Source organism: Pundamilia nyererei, unplaced genomic scaffold, assembly GCF_000239375.1.
Source record: "Pundamilia nyererei isolate P.nyererei 1_Seehausen unplaced genomic scaffold, PunNye1.0 scaffold00006, whole genome shotgun sequence".
In the NCBI taxonomy this organism is placed as follows: Eukaryota; Metazoa; Chordata; class Actinopteri; order Cichliformes; family Cichlidae; genus Pundamilia; species Pundamilia nyererei.
The window spans coordinates 3,461,053-3,478,181 of record NW_005187407.1 but is presented as its reverse complement, the minus strand read 5'-3'; the positions used below and the strand labels follow the sequence as shown (position 1 = coordinate 3,478,181).

Below are 17,129 nucleotides of genomic sequence, written 5' to 3'. Positions count from 1 at the left end.
AAAACTCAGGACAGCACCCCTCAGAGTCCCGAGCTAGTTAAAACTCAGGACAGCACCCCTCAGAGTCCCATTTCACTGTTAGTCGAGGACGGCACATTTCAGAGTCCTGAGCCAGTGAAAGCTGAAGTAGACAACCCACAGAGCCCTGAGTCAGATTTGCCTCATCCAGTGAGTGGAGACTGTACGACTCCAGGACATCTCGACAAGATAACTGCTGTTCCGCATCGTAGCAAGTTTGCAGCTGGCATCGTTCCATTTGAAGATACACCAGAGTTCACTGAAGTTGCTGAAGCCACAGGAACATACCTTAGGATCAGAGACTTGCTTAAAAGTTCCCCACGAAGTCTGGCGAAGAAGAAGTGACAGTTTATTGCCTTGATTCAAAACACAGTATATTTTAATAGAAAGTCTTCATTTCATCTCCTTTCAGCATGGTTTTTTCTATTCTGTGTAAATGCAGTCGATATGTAAAGTTCAGTTAGGGAAAGCCTTTTAAAGATGCTTCAACAACTGATTTTGACCAACTAGTCTGAGATTCTTTTTCAGCACAAGTGACCTGTTTACTTCACTGTAAAATGTGTACAATGATAATTTCTTGACCTGCATTATTTTTCATCTTGTGGTGTTTTTGTGTTATTTGTTCCACTCGAATTTCTCTAAAGTAATGGAGTAAACAATATTGTTTCTGCTCAAGTTGCTATGTCTGATTGCAGATTTCACCCCCATGGCCAAATGAAATATGCAAATTAGCCCTTTTATTGACCAAGATTTATGGACATACTTTGTCATTTTTGCTGTAAAACTGAAGAAAAAAAGTTATTCTCATGTTTCAGGAATCATTTTAATGTGCTCTTAAGCCCCAAATGTTGGAGGAATACGGTAACGTGAAGCACACATGGTAACGAATAGGAGCTGATTTTCTTTTTCTGTCCATATTCAGAAAGCAGTACCTTATAAATGCCATATGCTACCAATTTACACCAAATATCCCCGTAAAGCTTGCCTTCTCTTCTCTCCCAAACTATTTGAATTTGGTCTCTAGCCAAAACGGTAATGCAGTTTCAGGAATTTAAATAGTTCTTGTAATATATGCCTGCCGGCAGCCCCATGATAGACAATGATTATATTCTTCAATGTCTGTGAAGGTTCTCAGTCGTCCTGGTCTTCAGTTCTGAAGAAGCCTTTTGGATGAGAAGTGAAATGTCTTCAAGCAGCTTAAAGAAGTCGTGATGCTTTTCTTTCAAAGCTCCTTAGACTATATTCTTCAATATTAGCTATTTTAGCAGCGCTCAGTGAAGATTCCTGTGGCACTCTGAATAGCTGATCTAATCATGTCTTTGAACCACCTTGGAAGTGAAATTTCAGCAAGTTGAAATTCAGTTAAAGTAAAATTTACTTTACCGCAAAATATGTGGCGATGCATCAGGAGTATAACAGACTGTAAACACAGTAACCAACAGGTTAGCTGTGATCCAACTCTCCCTGACACCTTGAACAGTTTCTTTGCACTCTTTGACTCATCCAGCAGCAGAGAGACTGTATCTCCCTCAGCTGGAGGAGCAGAATTATCCTCTCATCCACAGTGGTGCTTAGATATCAACCTTATCCTGAACACCAGCAAGATTAAGGAGTTCATTATGGACTGCAGGATATCCAGGAAGACAGAACAAACGCCTCTCCTTGTATACGGGGAGGGAGTAGAGCGTGTGGACAACGTCAAGTTCCTGGGTCTTCACTTAACGTGACCTGATCTGGTAGCTGAACACATCACACCTGGTGAATAAAGTCCAACTAAGGGTCTTCTTCCTCTTGAAGCTAAAATGGACCGGAGTCTCTTCTTGCTGCTTGTGAACATCTACAGAGCCACAATAGAAGGCATCTGCTGTCTTAGCATGACAGTGTGGTACAACAGCTGCCCAGCACAAGATGGAAAAACTTGACCCGGGTGAAAACACTCCGCGTCCACACTAGCGTTTTCAGAGTTGTGCGTCCACATTGAAATGGCCCAAAACGCTTACGTTCCAGTCCTGCGCATACGCAAAAGCGAGTGAGAATTAAAGAATTTGAAGAAAAGCTATCTGGAGCATGTACAAACTGATATCGATCTTTTTTAGGGCTGTGGAAATTGAGAGCAATCAAAACAACTGCTGTATAATGCACTCGGCTGTCTTTGTTTAATTGGTCACATGACTACAATGCGACAGGACAGCTCAGTTTTGAAATGTATGCGTTTTCGAGAGCGTTTCCAAAACGCTGCGTTTTTCCTTGGGGAAAACGCCGTCTTAGTGTGGACCGAAGGCCAAAACGGAGAGAAGACGATGCGCTTTCAAACGAAAACGCATTAGTGTGAACGTAGCCTTAATTGTTTTATAGTGTTGGTTGTGTGTGTATGTATGTAAATGAATGTATAAGGTGTGAGTTAAGTCCCTAAGTCTTCTAATGAAATTTAATTAGATGTGAACACATAATTACAAGCAATGAAAGTGTTGCACATAACTACATTTACACAGATTCAACAAGGAGCTAGAAACATTCCTCAGAAATTTTGACTCATGTTGACATCATAGCGTCACACAGTTACTGCAGATTTGTTGCACATCCGTGATGTGAATCTGCTGTTCAATCACATTCCAAAGGTGCTGTATTCGATTGAGATCTGGTGACAGTGAAGGTCATTTGAGTATAGTAAACTCAGTTTTATGTTCAAGAAAACAGTTTAAGATGATCTGAGCTTTTTCACACAGTCTGTCAACCTGCTGGAAGCAGCCATCAGAAAATGGGGACAATTTAATTACAGAGGGTTGGATATTGTCAGCAACAATACTCAGGTAGTCTTTGGATTTTAAATTAGTATTAATATCTACGACACCACAAGCAGTCTGAATCACTGATACAAGGTAAGATGACTTATAGTAGCCTCGTTGTTTTGTTGCTGTTGGTCTTCTGCCACTGTTCTTCTGCTTCTACTTTCACAAACACTACTGGTCAAAAGTTTTAGAACACCCCAATTTTTCAATTTTTTAAATTGAAAAATATGCAGTTCAATGTCTCATTGCACTCTGAAATGAAAGCAGAGTACAAATAAGCAATTGGAGTTAAAAAGAAATAATCATGGAATCAATTTGTACACAATAATGTATTCTAAAATTATGAGTCGTCAAAGTAGCCAGATTTGGCAAATATAACAGCTGAACACACCCAAGGCTTTCTTTTTACAATAGAAATCAAATATTCTTCAGAAAGTTCTTCCAATATCTGTTGTAGAGGTTCCCATGAATGTGTGTGGCACCAGCTAAATGGGGTTTAAGTCTGGAGACTGCACAATATAAAAGTCCATTCGGGAAAGAAGGATTATGACTTGGAAAACGTATTTTAAATTCACTGAGACTTATGCAGTCAGGAAAATGTTTAAACTACAATTCTAAATAGTCACAAATCAAAAGTTAAATCATATTAAAACATGACTGACACTGCAATATTAACACAACTCAAAAACATAAGAACCCTGGGTCACCAGACCCAGTATCATGACAGTTTGTCTACTAGGAAGCTGAAGGGTAGCTCTGTATTTTTGAAGAATTACAAATAAGACTTAGTTGATGCTTAAAGCTGGTTTATTTAATTAATTTGTATCCAATTTATCAGTGTTAACATTGTGTTTGAGGTCTGATTGAAGGATTGATGTGATGGTAAGGTGTCCGCTGCTCCACTTTGAATATTGGTATGAACTTGAAACAGTGATTACTTAATGGATTTTCACCAAAATTGTGCCCACGTTCAAGACCATATTTGCTGGTTTTTGTTATTGTTTTTAAGGATTTTTCTTTTAAATTTTCACAAGAATTGCTAGTTCCCCTAGAGCAAGAGTCTCTATAACTCCAGTCCTCGAGAGCTACTCTAACATACAGACTCCTGCCCTACAGTATTTGGCCACTCCAACAATCAGAGGACTCCCTGTGAGCAAGCATTTAGCGACAGTGGGGAGAAAAAACTCCCTTCAATAGGAAGAAATCTCCGGCAGAACCAGGCTCAGGAAGGGACAGCCATCTGCCGCGACTGGTTGGGGTGGGGGGAGTGAAGTGATAAATATTGGAGCAACTTAATTATTTTTTTGTTAAAATCTTAAGCTGTTGTTATCAGTTTTAAAGGAGTATTGGGTTTGAATTGTAGATAAGCATTTGCAGTGGATTTCTGCTGTGGATTGCCTTTTCCAACCCCTGCTTGTGGTTTTGTCACTTTTGTCTGGGGTCAAAGAAGCAATGCTGGAGACTTTTGTCTCCCTCTGCTTCTCATTTTAATGCAGGGGGAACTCTCAGGCCAGGGTCAAAAAAGAGATGCTCGAGAACCTCCGAGGGTTTGATGCGCTGGTCTGCATCCAAGGCCAACATCCGTTTACTAAAAAACTAGCTAAAATACTATGACCACCATTTTTAACGAGTTACCAATATGCGAGATGAATCAGTGAAGTCTAATTTTATTTCCTCCCCAGTTTATTGTTATCTATGGAAACTTGGAACAAAGAAGAAAAACTTTTTGGGGATTCCTAAGTCAAAATTCCAATTAATTATTTTAAAGTGTCTACTTAAAAACTAAAAAATTTAAGTTATCTTATTATTTTTTAAACAATTCCATAGTACGTCACTTTTTTACACATGGATGGCAAAAAAGACTATTTTCAGTGCTTCTTTAATCTATCGTTCGGTCTTCGAAGCAATGGAGTGCTCCATCTTTCTGCACATATCATCTTTGGTCAGCTCCCGCCCCTGACGTTTCCCTCAGCCGTTGGACAGACTGCACGCACGCTGGGCTGTGTCTGCCTCCCCGTGTGTGAGTCGAACGTAGTTCTAAAAGTCATCGAGGTTCTGTACTTAGCTTGCTAGCTGTGTTATTTTTTTCCCCTCGGACGACGAAGTCTGTACATAAACACATCAGGTCAGTACTTCCTCATCCCGTTTCCGCATATTTTCTGGTCCAACAGCGGCTGATAAACACGCGTGAAAGTTGTTCAGGTGTTGTTCAGACGTTACTTGAGGTGAGGTGTTAGTTTAGCTCACTAGCTAACCAGCCCATATTGCTTGTGGTCTTAACCACCGGCTCGCTGAACCGCTTTGGGCCTCGCTGCTAGCGTTACTTAGCAACTGATCACATCTCCCTCCCCGACCGGGATCCATTTAAGCCGAAGAGGTGACCAGGCACCTGAGCGCCACAACACTATACGAACATTCATTCGATACAGATGATTTTAGCTAACAATTACGTGTGCTGAGTGAATTTGTAGCAGCAGTGTGCCCTGCTGGAGCGCCGGTGACATTGCGGAGACTTTTGGACTTGTGGAATTTGCCTTTCAGTTTCTTAGCTTATGACACCTCTTTCTTTTGGGGGGCTATGTGGGAGGTTTGGACGTGGACGTGTTGAACCTGTGTAGCGCTAATGTCTCCCATTCTTAGCGGAGAAGAGCTACCATTCAGCTAGCTGGTAAGGTGAGTTAGCTGACAGGACATTTTTAGAGCAGCGTTACCAGATGTGCCACCTCATCGACAGCTCCTCGGTCCGCTAGCCACTGGTAGGCAGAGGTGACAAGGCGAGTGTCGCTTACAGGCAAATTCGCTGACCTGACACAAAGATAACTGGGTTTACAGCTCAGCCACAGTGTGCAGTGTGTCAGTGAAGCTGCATTGAGAGGCAAGGGGCTCGTGAATGCTATCTTTTTAACTGTAATGTTTGCAGTGCTGTAAGAACACATTAAAGAGGTAGGAAGTCTGTTTTTGGCCATTCCAGGCCTTATTTATGTCTATTCACATTGGTATGAGCCAGAATCTTTGTAGGACAGGGGTGTGTCTGTAAAATGGCAGCAAGGTGAGGGTTGTTAAATTCAAAACAAGTGAAGTTAGAGGACACAGGATGCTTTTGGCTCTTATTCTGTACCTTTGAGGCTTTTTTTGCCTACGTTTGTCAGTGCTAACAGGGGCCTGAATAATCCTCCCTGCAGATGTTTCCTCAAATAGGAAGAGCCAGAGCTTGACTTGGCCTTGAGATGACCAAAGCAGGAGAGAGAATGTGCAAGTCATGTCAGATAATGCACACATCTGTTAGTTTATTGCTTATGGATGCAACGAAATGCACCCTACTTGGTCTTTGTTTGGGGCAGGAGTTTAAAAGGATACCTTGGCAGCTCGAATAGTGGAAATGGGCCTGATTTAGTAGTGAAGTCTCTGGCTAATATTAATCTTGTGGAAGACCATGTGGACTTGTGTAACCATTAACTCCTTCCAACTACCGGTAGTAGTGAATATACTGAAGAATTTTAAGAACTTCTGTCTGGACGTTAATTTGTTTTCATCCTGTTTTGTGTGGTGGAGGACAGTTAAATCATTTGTCAGAGCCATAACACTCATATCCAATACTTTAATGGACACTGAGCATGCAAATGTATGCAGTTGTGAAAATGGAAGTCATCTATGTTAATGGAGGTCTCTGAGAAGTCTCACTTCTGCTTTACAAGCTACTGTCTACCTGTTTCTGTTTGTTTATTTACACCAGGGGAGAGATAAAATCATACTACATGTGATATAATGTGAATCTAGTTAAGAATTATACTTTTTTTTTGCATGCATCAGTGTATTAGATCTCTTTAACTTTTGCAAAGCTTGAGTATTTGGTGTTTTTCCCAAGCTACAGATTAGACTGAGTCAGTGGCAAAAGATTAACATTACTGCTGTGGGAAATTCTTCACCGTGAGAGGATCATGTTCAGCTCACAGCCTCAGCTCACCAATCAGAGCTGTAACGTCCTCTGGTCAAGCTCATGTGATATTTGTACTAGAGCTTTGTGGTTTTTTCTGATAGAACTAACCTTTTGCTTTTAAAACTCTCTGCACAATGAATGTAACCTCTGCGTATTGTACCACGCGTTCATGGGTCAATCAGACTAGAAAGTGCAGTCTTGCATAGACAGTCTTCAGCTATAATGGCTATGGCTTCCCTGTTTTGCCTATTTTTGACCTGAGGGCTTGAGTCAGTCGTCACTCAAAGACACAGCGGGATAAAACTGGAGCACTGCTTTCAAACTGGGTCATGTCTGCTGATGGCCACCTTTCACTCTCTGCTGAGAAATATCTTGGAGGCTGCGTGAGAGCTTCCTTTCTTAAGTTGTTTAGGTAAACCTGTGTAGTGCAGCTCTTAGGCCCTTTCAGGAATGAAAGTAATGTTTGTGTGCTGCTGTTGAACATTTAATTTCTTTACTTTGAAGACGAGCGTCTCGCCTGACTCAGAAGAGATTCACGTCATAGTTTGTTTTGAAGTGAAAAACTTTTAACGCTCTCAGGAATTCGATACATGCACAGCTTGTTTCATTGTCCTGGGACGTTTCAGACGTTTGCAGTCAATGATAACAGGAATAGCTACATATAATAAAATCATTTTCTTGACATTGTTCAAGTCCTTGAGCTCCTTGTTTTCACTCATAACGTGACAAGGTAAAGCCCAAGTACAGAATTAAGTGTCAGTACACTAAATGAAAACCCTTGTTTGTATACTGGTAGAATTTCATTATAAGCAAATTTCTTTGCAGATTACATACAAAAATTGTTGTGATAATTCCATACTTGTACAAACAGTGTCTCAGCTTGATGGGGACATATGCAGGGTCTTTCCCTGCCTAAGTGCATGTTAAAGGTCAGCAGATGTATAAAACATTATGATTATGATTCCACAGTCTTTGCTTCAAGTAAGTGACAGACAATTTCTGTTAAAATGGAGCGTTCAACCAATCGGCTTGTGTGCTGAGGTAATCTGACAAACAGGATAATCTGCTGCCTGTGGTCGTGTTTCTGCAGTAATCCAGTTTTATAAAGAGCTGCCAGCCAAGCCTTACATGTTGTTTGATGTCAGAATGATAGATTGAGAGAGACCCTCTGTGACACAGTCTGTGCTCTGTGGTCAAGGTCACACATTATCAGACGTTCAGATGGCACTACCACAGACTGCACGTTGGTCAGGCTGTGAAGGGGTATTTTTAGATCTGTGATGTCGTGTATGCCGAGGAACTTGTTGTCATAACAAAATACCTCCATTAACACAGCACTAAAAACAAAGTCTACAGATCATGGCTTGCAACAGGTGCACTGTTGTTTATTAGTTTAGTTAAGTAAATTAAATCAATTATTTAAATAAATAATTTTTGTCAAAGACAATAAGAGTTAAAGGCAGAGGATATTGGCAGAAGGGTTATTGACCAATGAGTAAAAATACTTTAGTAAAGGTTCACAAAATCAAGTAATGTTACTTGTTTTGTTTTTCCCTTTCTCTATCAACAGGGTCCTTTTTGCAAGAAGCGCTTTTTCTCCCTTCTCCCTTTTCCTCATTTTTTTTCTTTTTTTTTTTCCTTTTTTTGTTTATTAAATTTTGGTGCGGAGAGAGAAAAAGCATTGCAATCACAGAGCAGCAGGCAGTGGTTTTGATGGTCTGGGGTCAGTCTGTATCCAGGGACGAACACAAGCCTTGTGGTTCAGATCACAGGAGGAAACATGAGCACAGCCAAGCCCAGTGGCATAAAAGTGCCTAGCAAGATAGCTCGGCCACCTGGAACAGGAGCCCCCAAGACCAACCCCAGCACAGGTAGGAATACATGTCGAAACTCATCAGCTGAGTAGCATTTGAATGCAGGTATAGCCTTATTTAAAACAATGTACATGTTTGGTGTTTTTTTTTTTTTGTGTGTGTGTGTGTGTGTTTTGTTTTTAAACTTACAATAAACATGAAAATTGATTCTTGAATAAATAATTAGTATATTCAATGCAAGATTTCCCTTTGATACCCCGACAGTACATTTATAGTGTTATATAAATATAAAAATTTGTTAACGCCATAACCGCATGAACGCAGCAATCTCTGTTAGCGAGTCAACGCGGATTGCGGCGCTGCAAGACTTCAACGGCGTTAGCGCAGGTAGCTTGTTAATGCGTGCAGCCCCATGCATGAGGCGATCCGCGCTAACTCGCTAATGGAGATTTGCTGCGTTAATGCGGTTATGGCGTTAACGTCATTTTAACGAGACTAACGCTGACAGCACTAATAAAAAAAATATATATATATATACAAGGGGTGTGCTGTGTTTGCTCTGCATTTGTGACGTGGCTCTGTGATTCAAATTAATAACTTACTACTCTCCCTCTCACCAAAATGCAGCTAAAACTGCTGTTGCAGACAAATCGGCTGAAAGTGCCAGCTCTGGAGAGTCAGGGAATGTGGAGGAGAGCTTCCAGATTGGAGATCGAGTTTGGGTGAATGGAAATAAGCCGGGCTACATACAGTTTTTGGGAGAAACGCAGTTTGCCCCAGGACAGTGGGCGGGAATTGTTCTAGATGAGCCAATTGGGAAGAACGATGGGTCAGTAGCAGGCGTTCGATACTTTCAGTGTGAAGCCCTGCGAGGGATTTTTACCCGCCCCTCCAAGTTGTCTCGCACAGAAGAAGAGGCTAATGGAACTCAGACGGCACCGACGTCCCGCGCAGCATCACCCACTCCCTCAGTCGGAAGCGTAGCCACAAAAACAGCACTGCCTTCAAGTACCGCGACAGCCAAGAAGGCCTCAACAGCAACAACACCAGCTACCCCATCTTCCAACCTTGCAAGGACAAACAGTGAATCTGTCTCCAACCTCTCAGAGACTGGATCGGTCAAGAAGGGGGAACGGGAACTGAAGATTGGTGACCGTGTGTTGGTAAAGTTTCTATAAGTAGAAAAAAAAGTTGCCTACAGTTTTCTTCCCTGAACATTTCAGCAAAGCTACAAATATCTGAAGGTTCTCCCTTTTGTGTTTTAGCAATGTCAGCAGGGCCTTGAGAATCACATGACTCATGAAGCCCTCCTCCAGTTTTTAGGAAGCTAACAAATGAAATATGGTTGCTTTCACTTGTACTTTGAACCATTCACTTCTGAGTCAGTGAAGTAGTTTTAGTAACGTAGTACAGTCACTCAGGTCTGCTTATAGATGTTGAGTGCATTGCTTCCTCCTTATGAATTCCTTTTTTTCCCCGCACAATCACGAGGATGTGTAGCACATTAAGTAAAGAGGAAGTGTTACTCATGCCTGTAGGGCAGCAGAGGAAATATGCTCACCATTACCACATTTAGTAAACTTCCAAACTATGCTTTTAAAATAATTTAGAAATTATTTTATAAATAATTTATTATTATTAAACATTATTTTATAAATGATAAAAAATAAAATGTAATAAGCACACACATACCCCACAATTCTGGCATGTTTGCATCTGTGGCTTTTATGGAATTATCTCCCTTGGGATTTATTACCAGGCAAAGCTGATTACTTTTTAGTCCCCTCTCATCTGTTAAGAGAATTAAATGTTGGCTAATCTTTGGTGTATTTCCTCTCAGGTTGGTGGTACAAAGGCAGGAGTGGTACGCTTCCTTGGAGAAACAGACTTTGCCAAAGGCGAGTGGTGTGGCGTGGAATTGGACGAGCCCCTAGGAAAGAATGATGGGGCAGTGGCAGGCACAAGGTACGGAAGCCACAAGATCTATAAACAAGTTGTGTGTAAACTCAACCACACTCCTCCTTTTATTGAACACTTTTATTATTGTGGTTGTATTCAGATATTTTCAGTGCCAACCCAAGTATGGCTTATTTGCTCCAGTGCACAAAGTCACACGCATTGGCTTTCCTTCCACTACGCCTGCCAAAGCAAAAACAACCGTTCGGAAAGTGGTGGCCACACCGGCAGGGCTGAAGAGGAGCCCCAGTGCCTCATCCATCAGTACCATGAGCTCTGTGGCATCTTCTGTTAGTGCTAAGCCGAGCCGCACAGGCCTGGTGAGACACACTTATAAAAAAAAGAAAGAACAACAACAGTGTATTACCTGTGGCATTATGGTGAGAGACACGCAGCAGTATGAACATGGTACCTGTCTCTCTTTCTACAGCTGACAGAGACATCCTCAAGGTATAATCGAAAGATTTCAGGCACCACAGCCCTGCAAGAGGCACTGAAGGAAAAGCAACAGCATATTGAGCAGCTCATGGCTGAGAGGGACATGGAGAGGGCAGAAGTTGCCAAGGCCACAAGCCATGTTGGAGAAATGGAGCAAGAAATTACCCTGCTAAGGGATGAGCATGAGCAGGTCAGCTCAGTCACTGAGCCTGAACCACAGTTAGTTTAGTATGTATTAATTTTATCTCTTTTAAATGTTTGTCTGTGATTTTGACAGATGGAGGCAAAGATGGATCAGTTGCGTGCCTTGGTAGAAGCTGCAGACAAAGACAAGGTGGAGCTGCTGAATCAGCTTGAGGAGGAGCGTAGGTGAGTGTGGGACTAGTTAAAGATGCTCATGAGAGTAAATTAGGTCCTCTAGTTTCAATGTTGTGAGACACTGAAAGTGGGGTGAGAGCTTTGCTCCCAGTACTGTTGTTTTACAGTCATAAGGTAATAAATTTGTTGTTGGCATCGCTCTTGATCACTGCAGTTTAGAGGTGGCTTGTGCCTCAGAGGAGTAAATATGTTTCTGTTAAATAGGAAGGTGGAGGACCTTCAGTTTCGTGTTGAGGAAGTTTCCATTACCAAAGGAGACCTGGAGGTAAATACACAGCACGGATACACACCGCTGACTTCATATCTAAATTTACACTTCAGACGCAGTGGGCTGCCCCATTCACCGTGCCCGAAATTCCAGTTTACATAAACCCACATAATAAAGGGATTTAAAATGTTGGTAAAGCTAGCAAAATTGGAGTAGCTACTCCAAGGTCCAGTTTGGTAAATTTTGAATTTCAAATAAAACAAATCTTCTCAACTAGAGTCCTATAATAGAATATGGAGCATAATAAATCTACTTTAATCTTACATGAGATTCACACAAGTACAGTCAAGTCAATACAATGTTTGCATTTAAACCTGCCCCCATTTCCATTAAATCACCAAATCTGACATCTCGATTTTGAAAGTGTTAGTTTTATGTAACCCCCAATTTAATGCAGACAGATAAATTATGTCATGATCTGTTTACCATTTGTTACTGGGTTGTTGTTGTTTTTTAGCAACTTGCATCCCAAGTTGCAATATTGAGAGTGCAGTAGCTCAGTAGTATGTGTTTCTTTTCTAATTAAAGAATTTATTTATTCCACAGTGTTGCACAGGAAACCACCTCTGTTACTCTGAAGGCATCCTAGCTCAAAATAGATGTTTTAAACTGTGGGCTACAGGGTTAGAAACTCAATTTTCCTTCTCTTTAAATGTGTGTACTAACAGTTAAAGCAGCAGATATTCATAAATAATTTTGTGTAGTTAAAAAAAAAAAATATGACCACCAAACTAAAAAATAATGTGTTAACTTCAAGCTGTTGAAGGTGTACTAATGTTGAGCTGTAACCCTCAGTAACCCTCCTTGTTCAGTGACGCGGTCTTATTGCTTCTTCTTCCTTCCCATGTTCGTCTTTCATGTTGGTCCAGTGCTCAGCATGGAACCACTGGAAATGCCCCCTTGTCTTTTCACTACCCAGTCACAGTCCTAATTTCTGAGCCTGCCCACTGCAACCAGGGAGGAATAACACCTATGATAAGAGTTAAAATGTAATTTAATATATGTGTTTTCAGTTTTCTAATAAAACCGGTCCAACATCCATACCACTGACTGGATATGGTGTATCAGATTGTTAAATATTAGTTTATTTTATCCATTGTATTCAATGAAGACCTGGGATAAACCATGGTCTACATACATTTAAAACTGGTGCTATTCCAATTTTCCAAACAGACCCTGTTTTTAACTTTTATTGTGTTTACATAAGATTAGAAGCAGAGCGTTTTTCTAAGTAATGCTTTATTAAGCTTCCATAAAAATCTGTACTTGTAGCACCAAAATACAGAGAAAGCCAGTGAGATCTTTTCTATTTCTTGAGCCTAAAATGTTTCTGTTACTGATTGATATCTGTTAAGTTGGTCACAAGTCTTGCACACGGTGGTCTGATAACGGCTGGTTTCTCACAACACTAAATATTTAAAGTGTGGACAGTGGCCTCATCACCAAAGAGAGAAAGCAGTGTAGGTATTGACAACACTAATTGCTGTATATAGAAAACCACAATAATAAATGTCTTTATATTGACTTCGTCTGGTAAAATCGGACATCTTCTGTATATTAACATGCACCAACTTTGTGTTAGTGACACACAGGGATCAGGAAACTCCCAGTACTGCCTTCTCTCCACACCGTGGTGAAGTCATGTTAACTTGATTTTACTTGCTGGCTTGGCACACAGTATCAAATTTTCTGTGTATCATAACAGTCTGTGTGATTTGTTTACCAGGTGACTTTTTTTTTTTTGCATGGTTACTTCTAAACTGCTTCCATCAACATACTCATCCTGCACATCCATACTACATGCCCCCGTCGTCCGCTGCTTGTTGTTGTTTTTTTTTTCTTTTTTTTTTCCCCCCCACTGTTTCTTTGAAAAAAATCCCTATTTGCAGCTGTTTATGGCACAGCCTGAAAGTTCTGCATGGGGGTGTTTTCTCATTTCCACTCATCCATCACTATCCACACCCACCCAGTGTCCTTGCCTCAACCCTTCAAATACTCACTTGCGCGCGCACACACACACACACACACACACACACACACACTTTCACTGTCATCCCTATCCAACCCCTCCTTCCTTTCTCCTGTCTCCCTCCCTCTCTGTCTGCGTTGGGCTGGCATGTGATGGTGGCACTGGTGTGTTTTCTTCCTCTCCCCCTTGTTTACTAACAGACGCAGACCAGACTGGAGCATGCCCACATTAAGGAGCTTGAACAGAGCCTGCTCTTTGAAAAGACCAAAGCTGAGAAACTCCAAAGAGAGTTAGAAGACACTAGGGTAATGAATTCTGCTCTGCAGCGTGTTGCGTTGGGAAAAAGGCCCATAGCCAAAAAATGTGCAGCAGTAACTGGACTCTTGCTGTATATGGGCTTGTGGTAAATGTACCCTACAGATGCATTTTTTCAGCTTTACATAAAACTAATAACCCTGATCTTAAAAACCAGATTAAATCATATACTAAAATATTAAACATCTTTGGTATGTTTAAAATCCTAAATTAGTCTGCCCTGCTTACAGTTTGCAAATTAAATGTCAAAAGTATTAGTTTCTTTTGTCACACTTTATCAGATATTAAATTATCTCAAATTCACACTGGTCCACTCAAAATCTTTTTATATTGAAAATATGGAGGTTTTGACCTCCAAAACAATAACCATGTGGATCTGACAGAGAGACACATGTTTACCTATATTTCCAGCAGATGGTTTTGTGATATCACTGCTTAACCAGACAGACAAACTCCTCCCCAGCTTGTACCAAGCTAATCATTTTCCCAGTTATCCTATACTCTCCTTTCCCGGTCCTTCCTGACATCCATTTGTCCCGCTTATTTGGTGTCCCTGCATTTTGCTAGTTTAAAACCGTATCCACCTCCCAGACCAGTCCACCTACAGTGTTACAGTCACAGTAAATGTATAGTTTTGAGGAGGATTAGGCCTGTAGGTTTAAAACTGCACTATGTTAACAAAAAAAAAAAAAGTTTTGTACCAGAGCTTGAATGGTGTAAAAGCACTATAAAATATCAGGACTACCTGAGATGTTTTTAGTTTGTGTGTCTGATAAATCACGACGTCAGTGAGGACACTTTCTAGTCTAATACTTGGTGGAAAATCTCTTGCACACTGCTGTAGCTCCATACATGCTTTCAGTGTTCACTTCCATTATTTGGATCATACCGTTTATAACCACAAGAGGTCAGTATAATGATTTATTTTCAACATCAAATGTTTTGTATCCTTCTCATTTAAAAAAAAAGCAAATTGAGGAAAAAAATCTCACCCAGTAATCACTTTAAATTTCTTTAACAATTAGTTTTTAATCTATTTAGCAAAAGTTAGTTATTAAATAATCTTATTAATCCTTTGTTTGTTTGTTTTAAATGTACTAAGATATTTAGTAGGCTAGTTTGAGATACATTTTTAAATAAAGATTTCCCGCTTTTAAAGGTTGCTACTGTGTCAGAAAGATCCCGTATTATGGAACTTGAGAGGGACCTTGCACTTCGAACAAGAGAGGTGGCTGACCTGCAGCTGCGTCTTGGGGTCCAGCAGGGCTCTGAGGACTCAAACTCCACTCTTTCTCCCCTCCTGGAAGAAATAAACTCTCTGAGGGATCAGTTGGCTTCTCAGGAAACTAGTCATCAAGAAGAGCTAGGTAAATACAAGGAGAAGCTAGAAGCTCAAGAAAAAATCCACAGTGATGCAGTTGCTCAGCTTCAGGCTACATCTGTGAGGCTCTCTGGTGACAAAGAGCAGCTGCAGATGCGCTTAAGTCAGGCAGAGAAGGAGAATGCTGACGCTGTTGAACTGTGGCGTTCAAAGTTGGAGGCTGCCGTTGCCTCTCACCAGCAAGCCATGGAAGAGCTGAAGGTGTCCTTCAGCAAAGGTGCAGGTGCTCAGACAGAAGAACTTGTAGAAACCAAAAGTGCACTTGAGAAGCTGAAGTTGGAGCACAAGTCAGCTCTGGAGGAGGCCGACGCCAAACACAAAGCTGAAGCCACGGCATGGACTCAGGAGTTGAAGGCGCTGAAGGCACAGGTGCTGTCTCTGACTGAGGACAAAGAGCAACTGGAGGAGTCACTTCGGTCCAGTGTTGAAAAAACAGAAGAACAGCACCTGGTGGAGATGGAGGATGTTCTTGGAAAGCTTCATGCTGCTGAACTTAGGGTAAAGGAGCTTGAGGAGAAGGAAGTGACGCTAGCACAACAGGCTCAAGACAAGGATGGAGAAACCAAAGAACAGATGGCGGAAATGGTGGCTCTGCGGAGCAAAGTAGCACAAAGTAACCAGGAGCTTGTAGCTCTGAAAGCTCAGCTAGAGGAGGTACAGAGCCAAGGAGACAAGCAGGGTGCCAAGGTGGGTTCTTGGTAACTTCATGATCAATAAATGCTCCCTTTTTGTTATGTGCCATATTTTTCTCCTGGTGATGTGATTATCCTTGACTTGGTGTACCATTTTCATAAAATCATTGCTTTTTGTTTGTTATGCATTTCATTGCATTTTATATGTTAAAGGTTGCTGAATTAAACTCTCAGTTGGAGGGCAAACAGCAGGAAGTCCTTTCTTTACAGCAGAGTCTGAATACTGTAAAGCAGGAGAAGGATACCCTGGAACAAGAACTTGGAGGCCTGGTGAGAACTGTGACTTAATTTTTGGGTTTGGAGATATTCTCCCCAAATTGTACCTCCCTTTTCCCCACAGTTTACCTTTATCTTATTTCTCTGCTGCAGTTTTTTTTTTTAATTTTTTGATATTTATTATTGTCACACAACAAATCTGCATATATATCTGCAGTAAGCTAGTGTCAGCTAATATTTACTGATCCAGTGGGTTGATCTCAGTATTGAACGCAGTTAAAACATTAAATATTGGCTGTTTGTCTACCGTAGAAGTGTCATATAAAAAAACGTTTCCTAAACTTTGCTGACAGAAACAAAAGGTGGCTGAAAGCACAGAGGAGCAGACTACATCATCAAAAACTATGCAAGGTAATCTGAGTCACTCTGTGTTGAGTTACCGAAATGTTTTCACATCCCATTTTCCTGTCATCTGCTGTCATTCTACGTTTTTAATGTGCAAAATCTTCTAGTATCAGTATAATTCTTTTGTTTGTTTGATTTTTGTTTTGTTTTTGTAGAAACACTTGAGAAACTGAGTAAGAAAGAAGAGGAGTACACATCCTTGGCCCAAGAATCAGAGTCATTAAAAAGTCAGCTTGCTGGTAAGATCATTATCATTTCATTGATCTGTCTTTAAATTGTGTGTGTGTGTGTGTGTGTGTGTGTGTGTGTGAGAGAGAGTCATGCTTCAGGAATGTGCTGTATAATTTACTACAGTGGAAAGCTCTCCTTGCAGTAACACCTGGGGCCCTGTGGGACATGAAGTTCTGCTGTTTGATGGTTTAGCAAAGACGAGCAGAGGCGGGGCAACGTTTTTATCCAGGTCGTTTCTGTTTTTAACCCCTTCCACCCTCAAAGGTTCCTCTGGGTTTGGCCTTAAAGTTTAGCAGCTCTTACTAAAGACTTGTATTGTGTG

General features: G+C 41.0%; 2 protein-coding genes across 7 annotated transcripts in view; both read left to right on the top strand.

Moving 5' to 3' along the window:
* The window catches only part of zcchc8 (zinc finger, CCHC domain containing 8), a 10,984-nt gene extending 10,291 nt beyond the window's left edge, over positions 1-693 (top strand). For 2 of the 3 annotated variants that reach the window (XM_005722099.1, XM_013914219.1), the window contains exon 15: positions 10-693. In XM_005722099.1, coding sequence (XP_005722156.1) covers positions 10-363 — 354 coding nt within the window. In that variant the 3' untranslated portion in view covers positions 364-693. The other variant, XM_013914221.1, reaches the window with a different exon arrangement.
* Positions 694-4,685: 3,992 nt separating this feature from the next.
* Positions 4,686-17,129, top strand: part of clip1a (CAP-GLY domain containing linker protein 1a) — a 19,912-nt gene continuing 7,468 nt past the window's right edge. For 2 of the 4 annotated variants that reach the window (XM_013914773.1, XM_005722096.1), the window contains exons 1-13: positions 4,686-4,932; positions 8,315-8,615; positions 9,186-9,721; positions 10,399-10,523; positions 10,618-10,834; positions 10,945-11,142; positions 11,230-11,321; positions 11,535-11,595; positions 13,768-13,872; positions 15,042-15,950; positions 16,109-16,225; positions 16,525-16,582; positions 16,732-16,815. In XM_013914773.1, coding sequence (XP_013770227.1) covers positions 8,525-8,615; positions 9,186-9,721; positions 10,399-10,523; positions 10,618-10,834; positions 10,945-11,142; positions 11,230-11,321; positions 11,535-11,595; positions 13,768-13,872; positions 15,042-15,950; positions 16,109-16,225; positions 16,525-16,582; positions 16,732-16,815 — 2,593 coding nt within the window. In that variant the 5' untranslated portion in view covers positions 4,686-4,932; positions 8,315-8,524. Of the gene's footprint in view, positions 4,933-5,191; positions 5,481-8,314; positions 8,616-9,185; positions 9,722-10,398; positions 10,524-10,617; positions 10,835-10,944; positions 11,143-11,229; positions 11,322-11,534; positions 11,596-13,767; positions 13,873-15,041; positions 15,951-16,108; positions 16,226-16,524; positions 16,583-16,731; positions 16,816-17,129 lie in introns of those variants that run through there. The other 2 variants (XM_013914771.1, XM_005722097.1) reach the window with 2 other exon arrangements.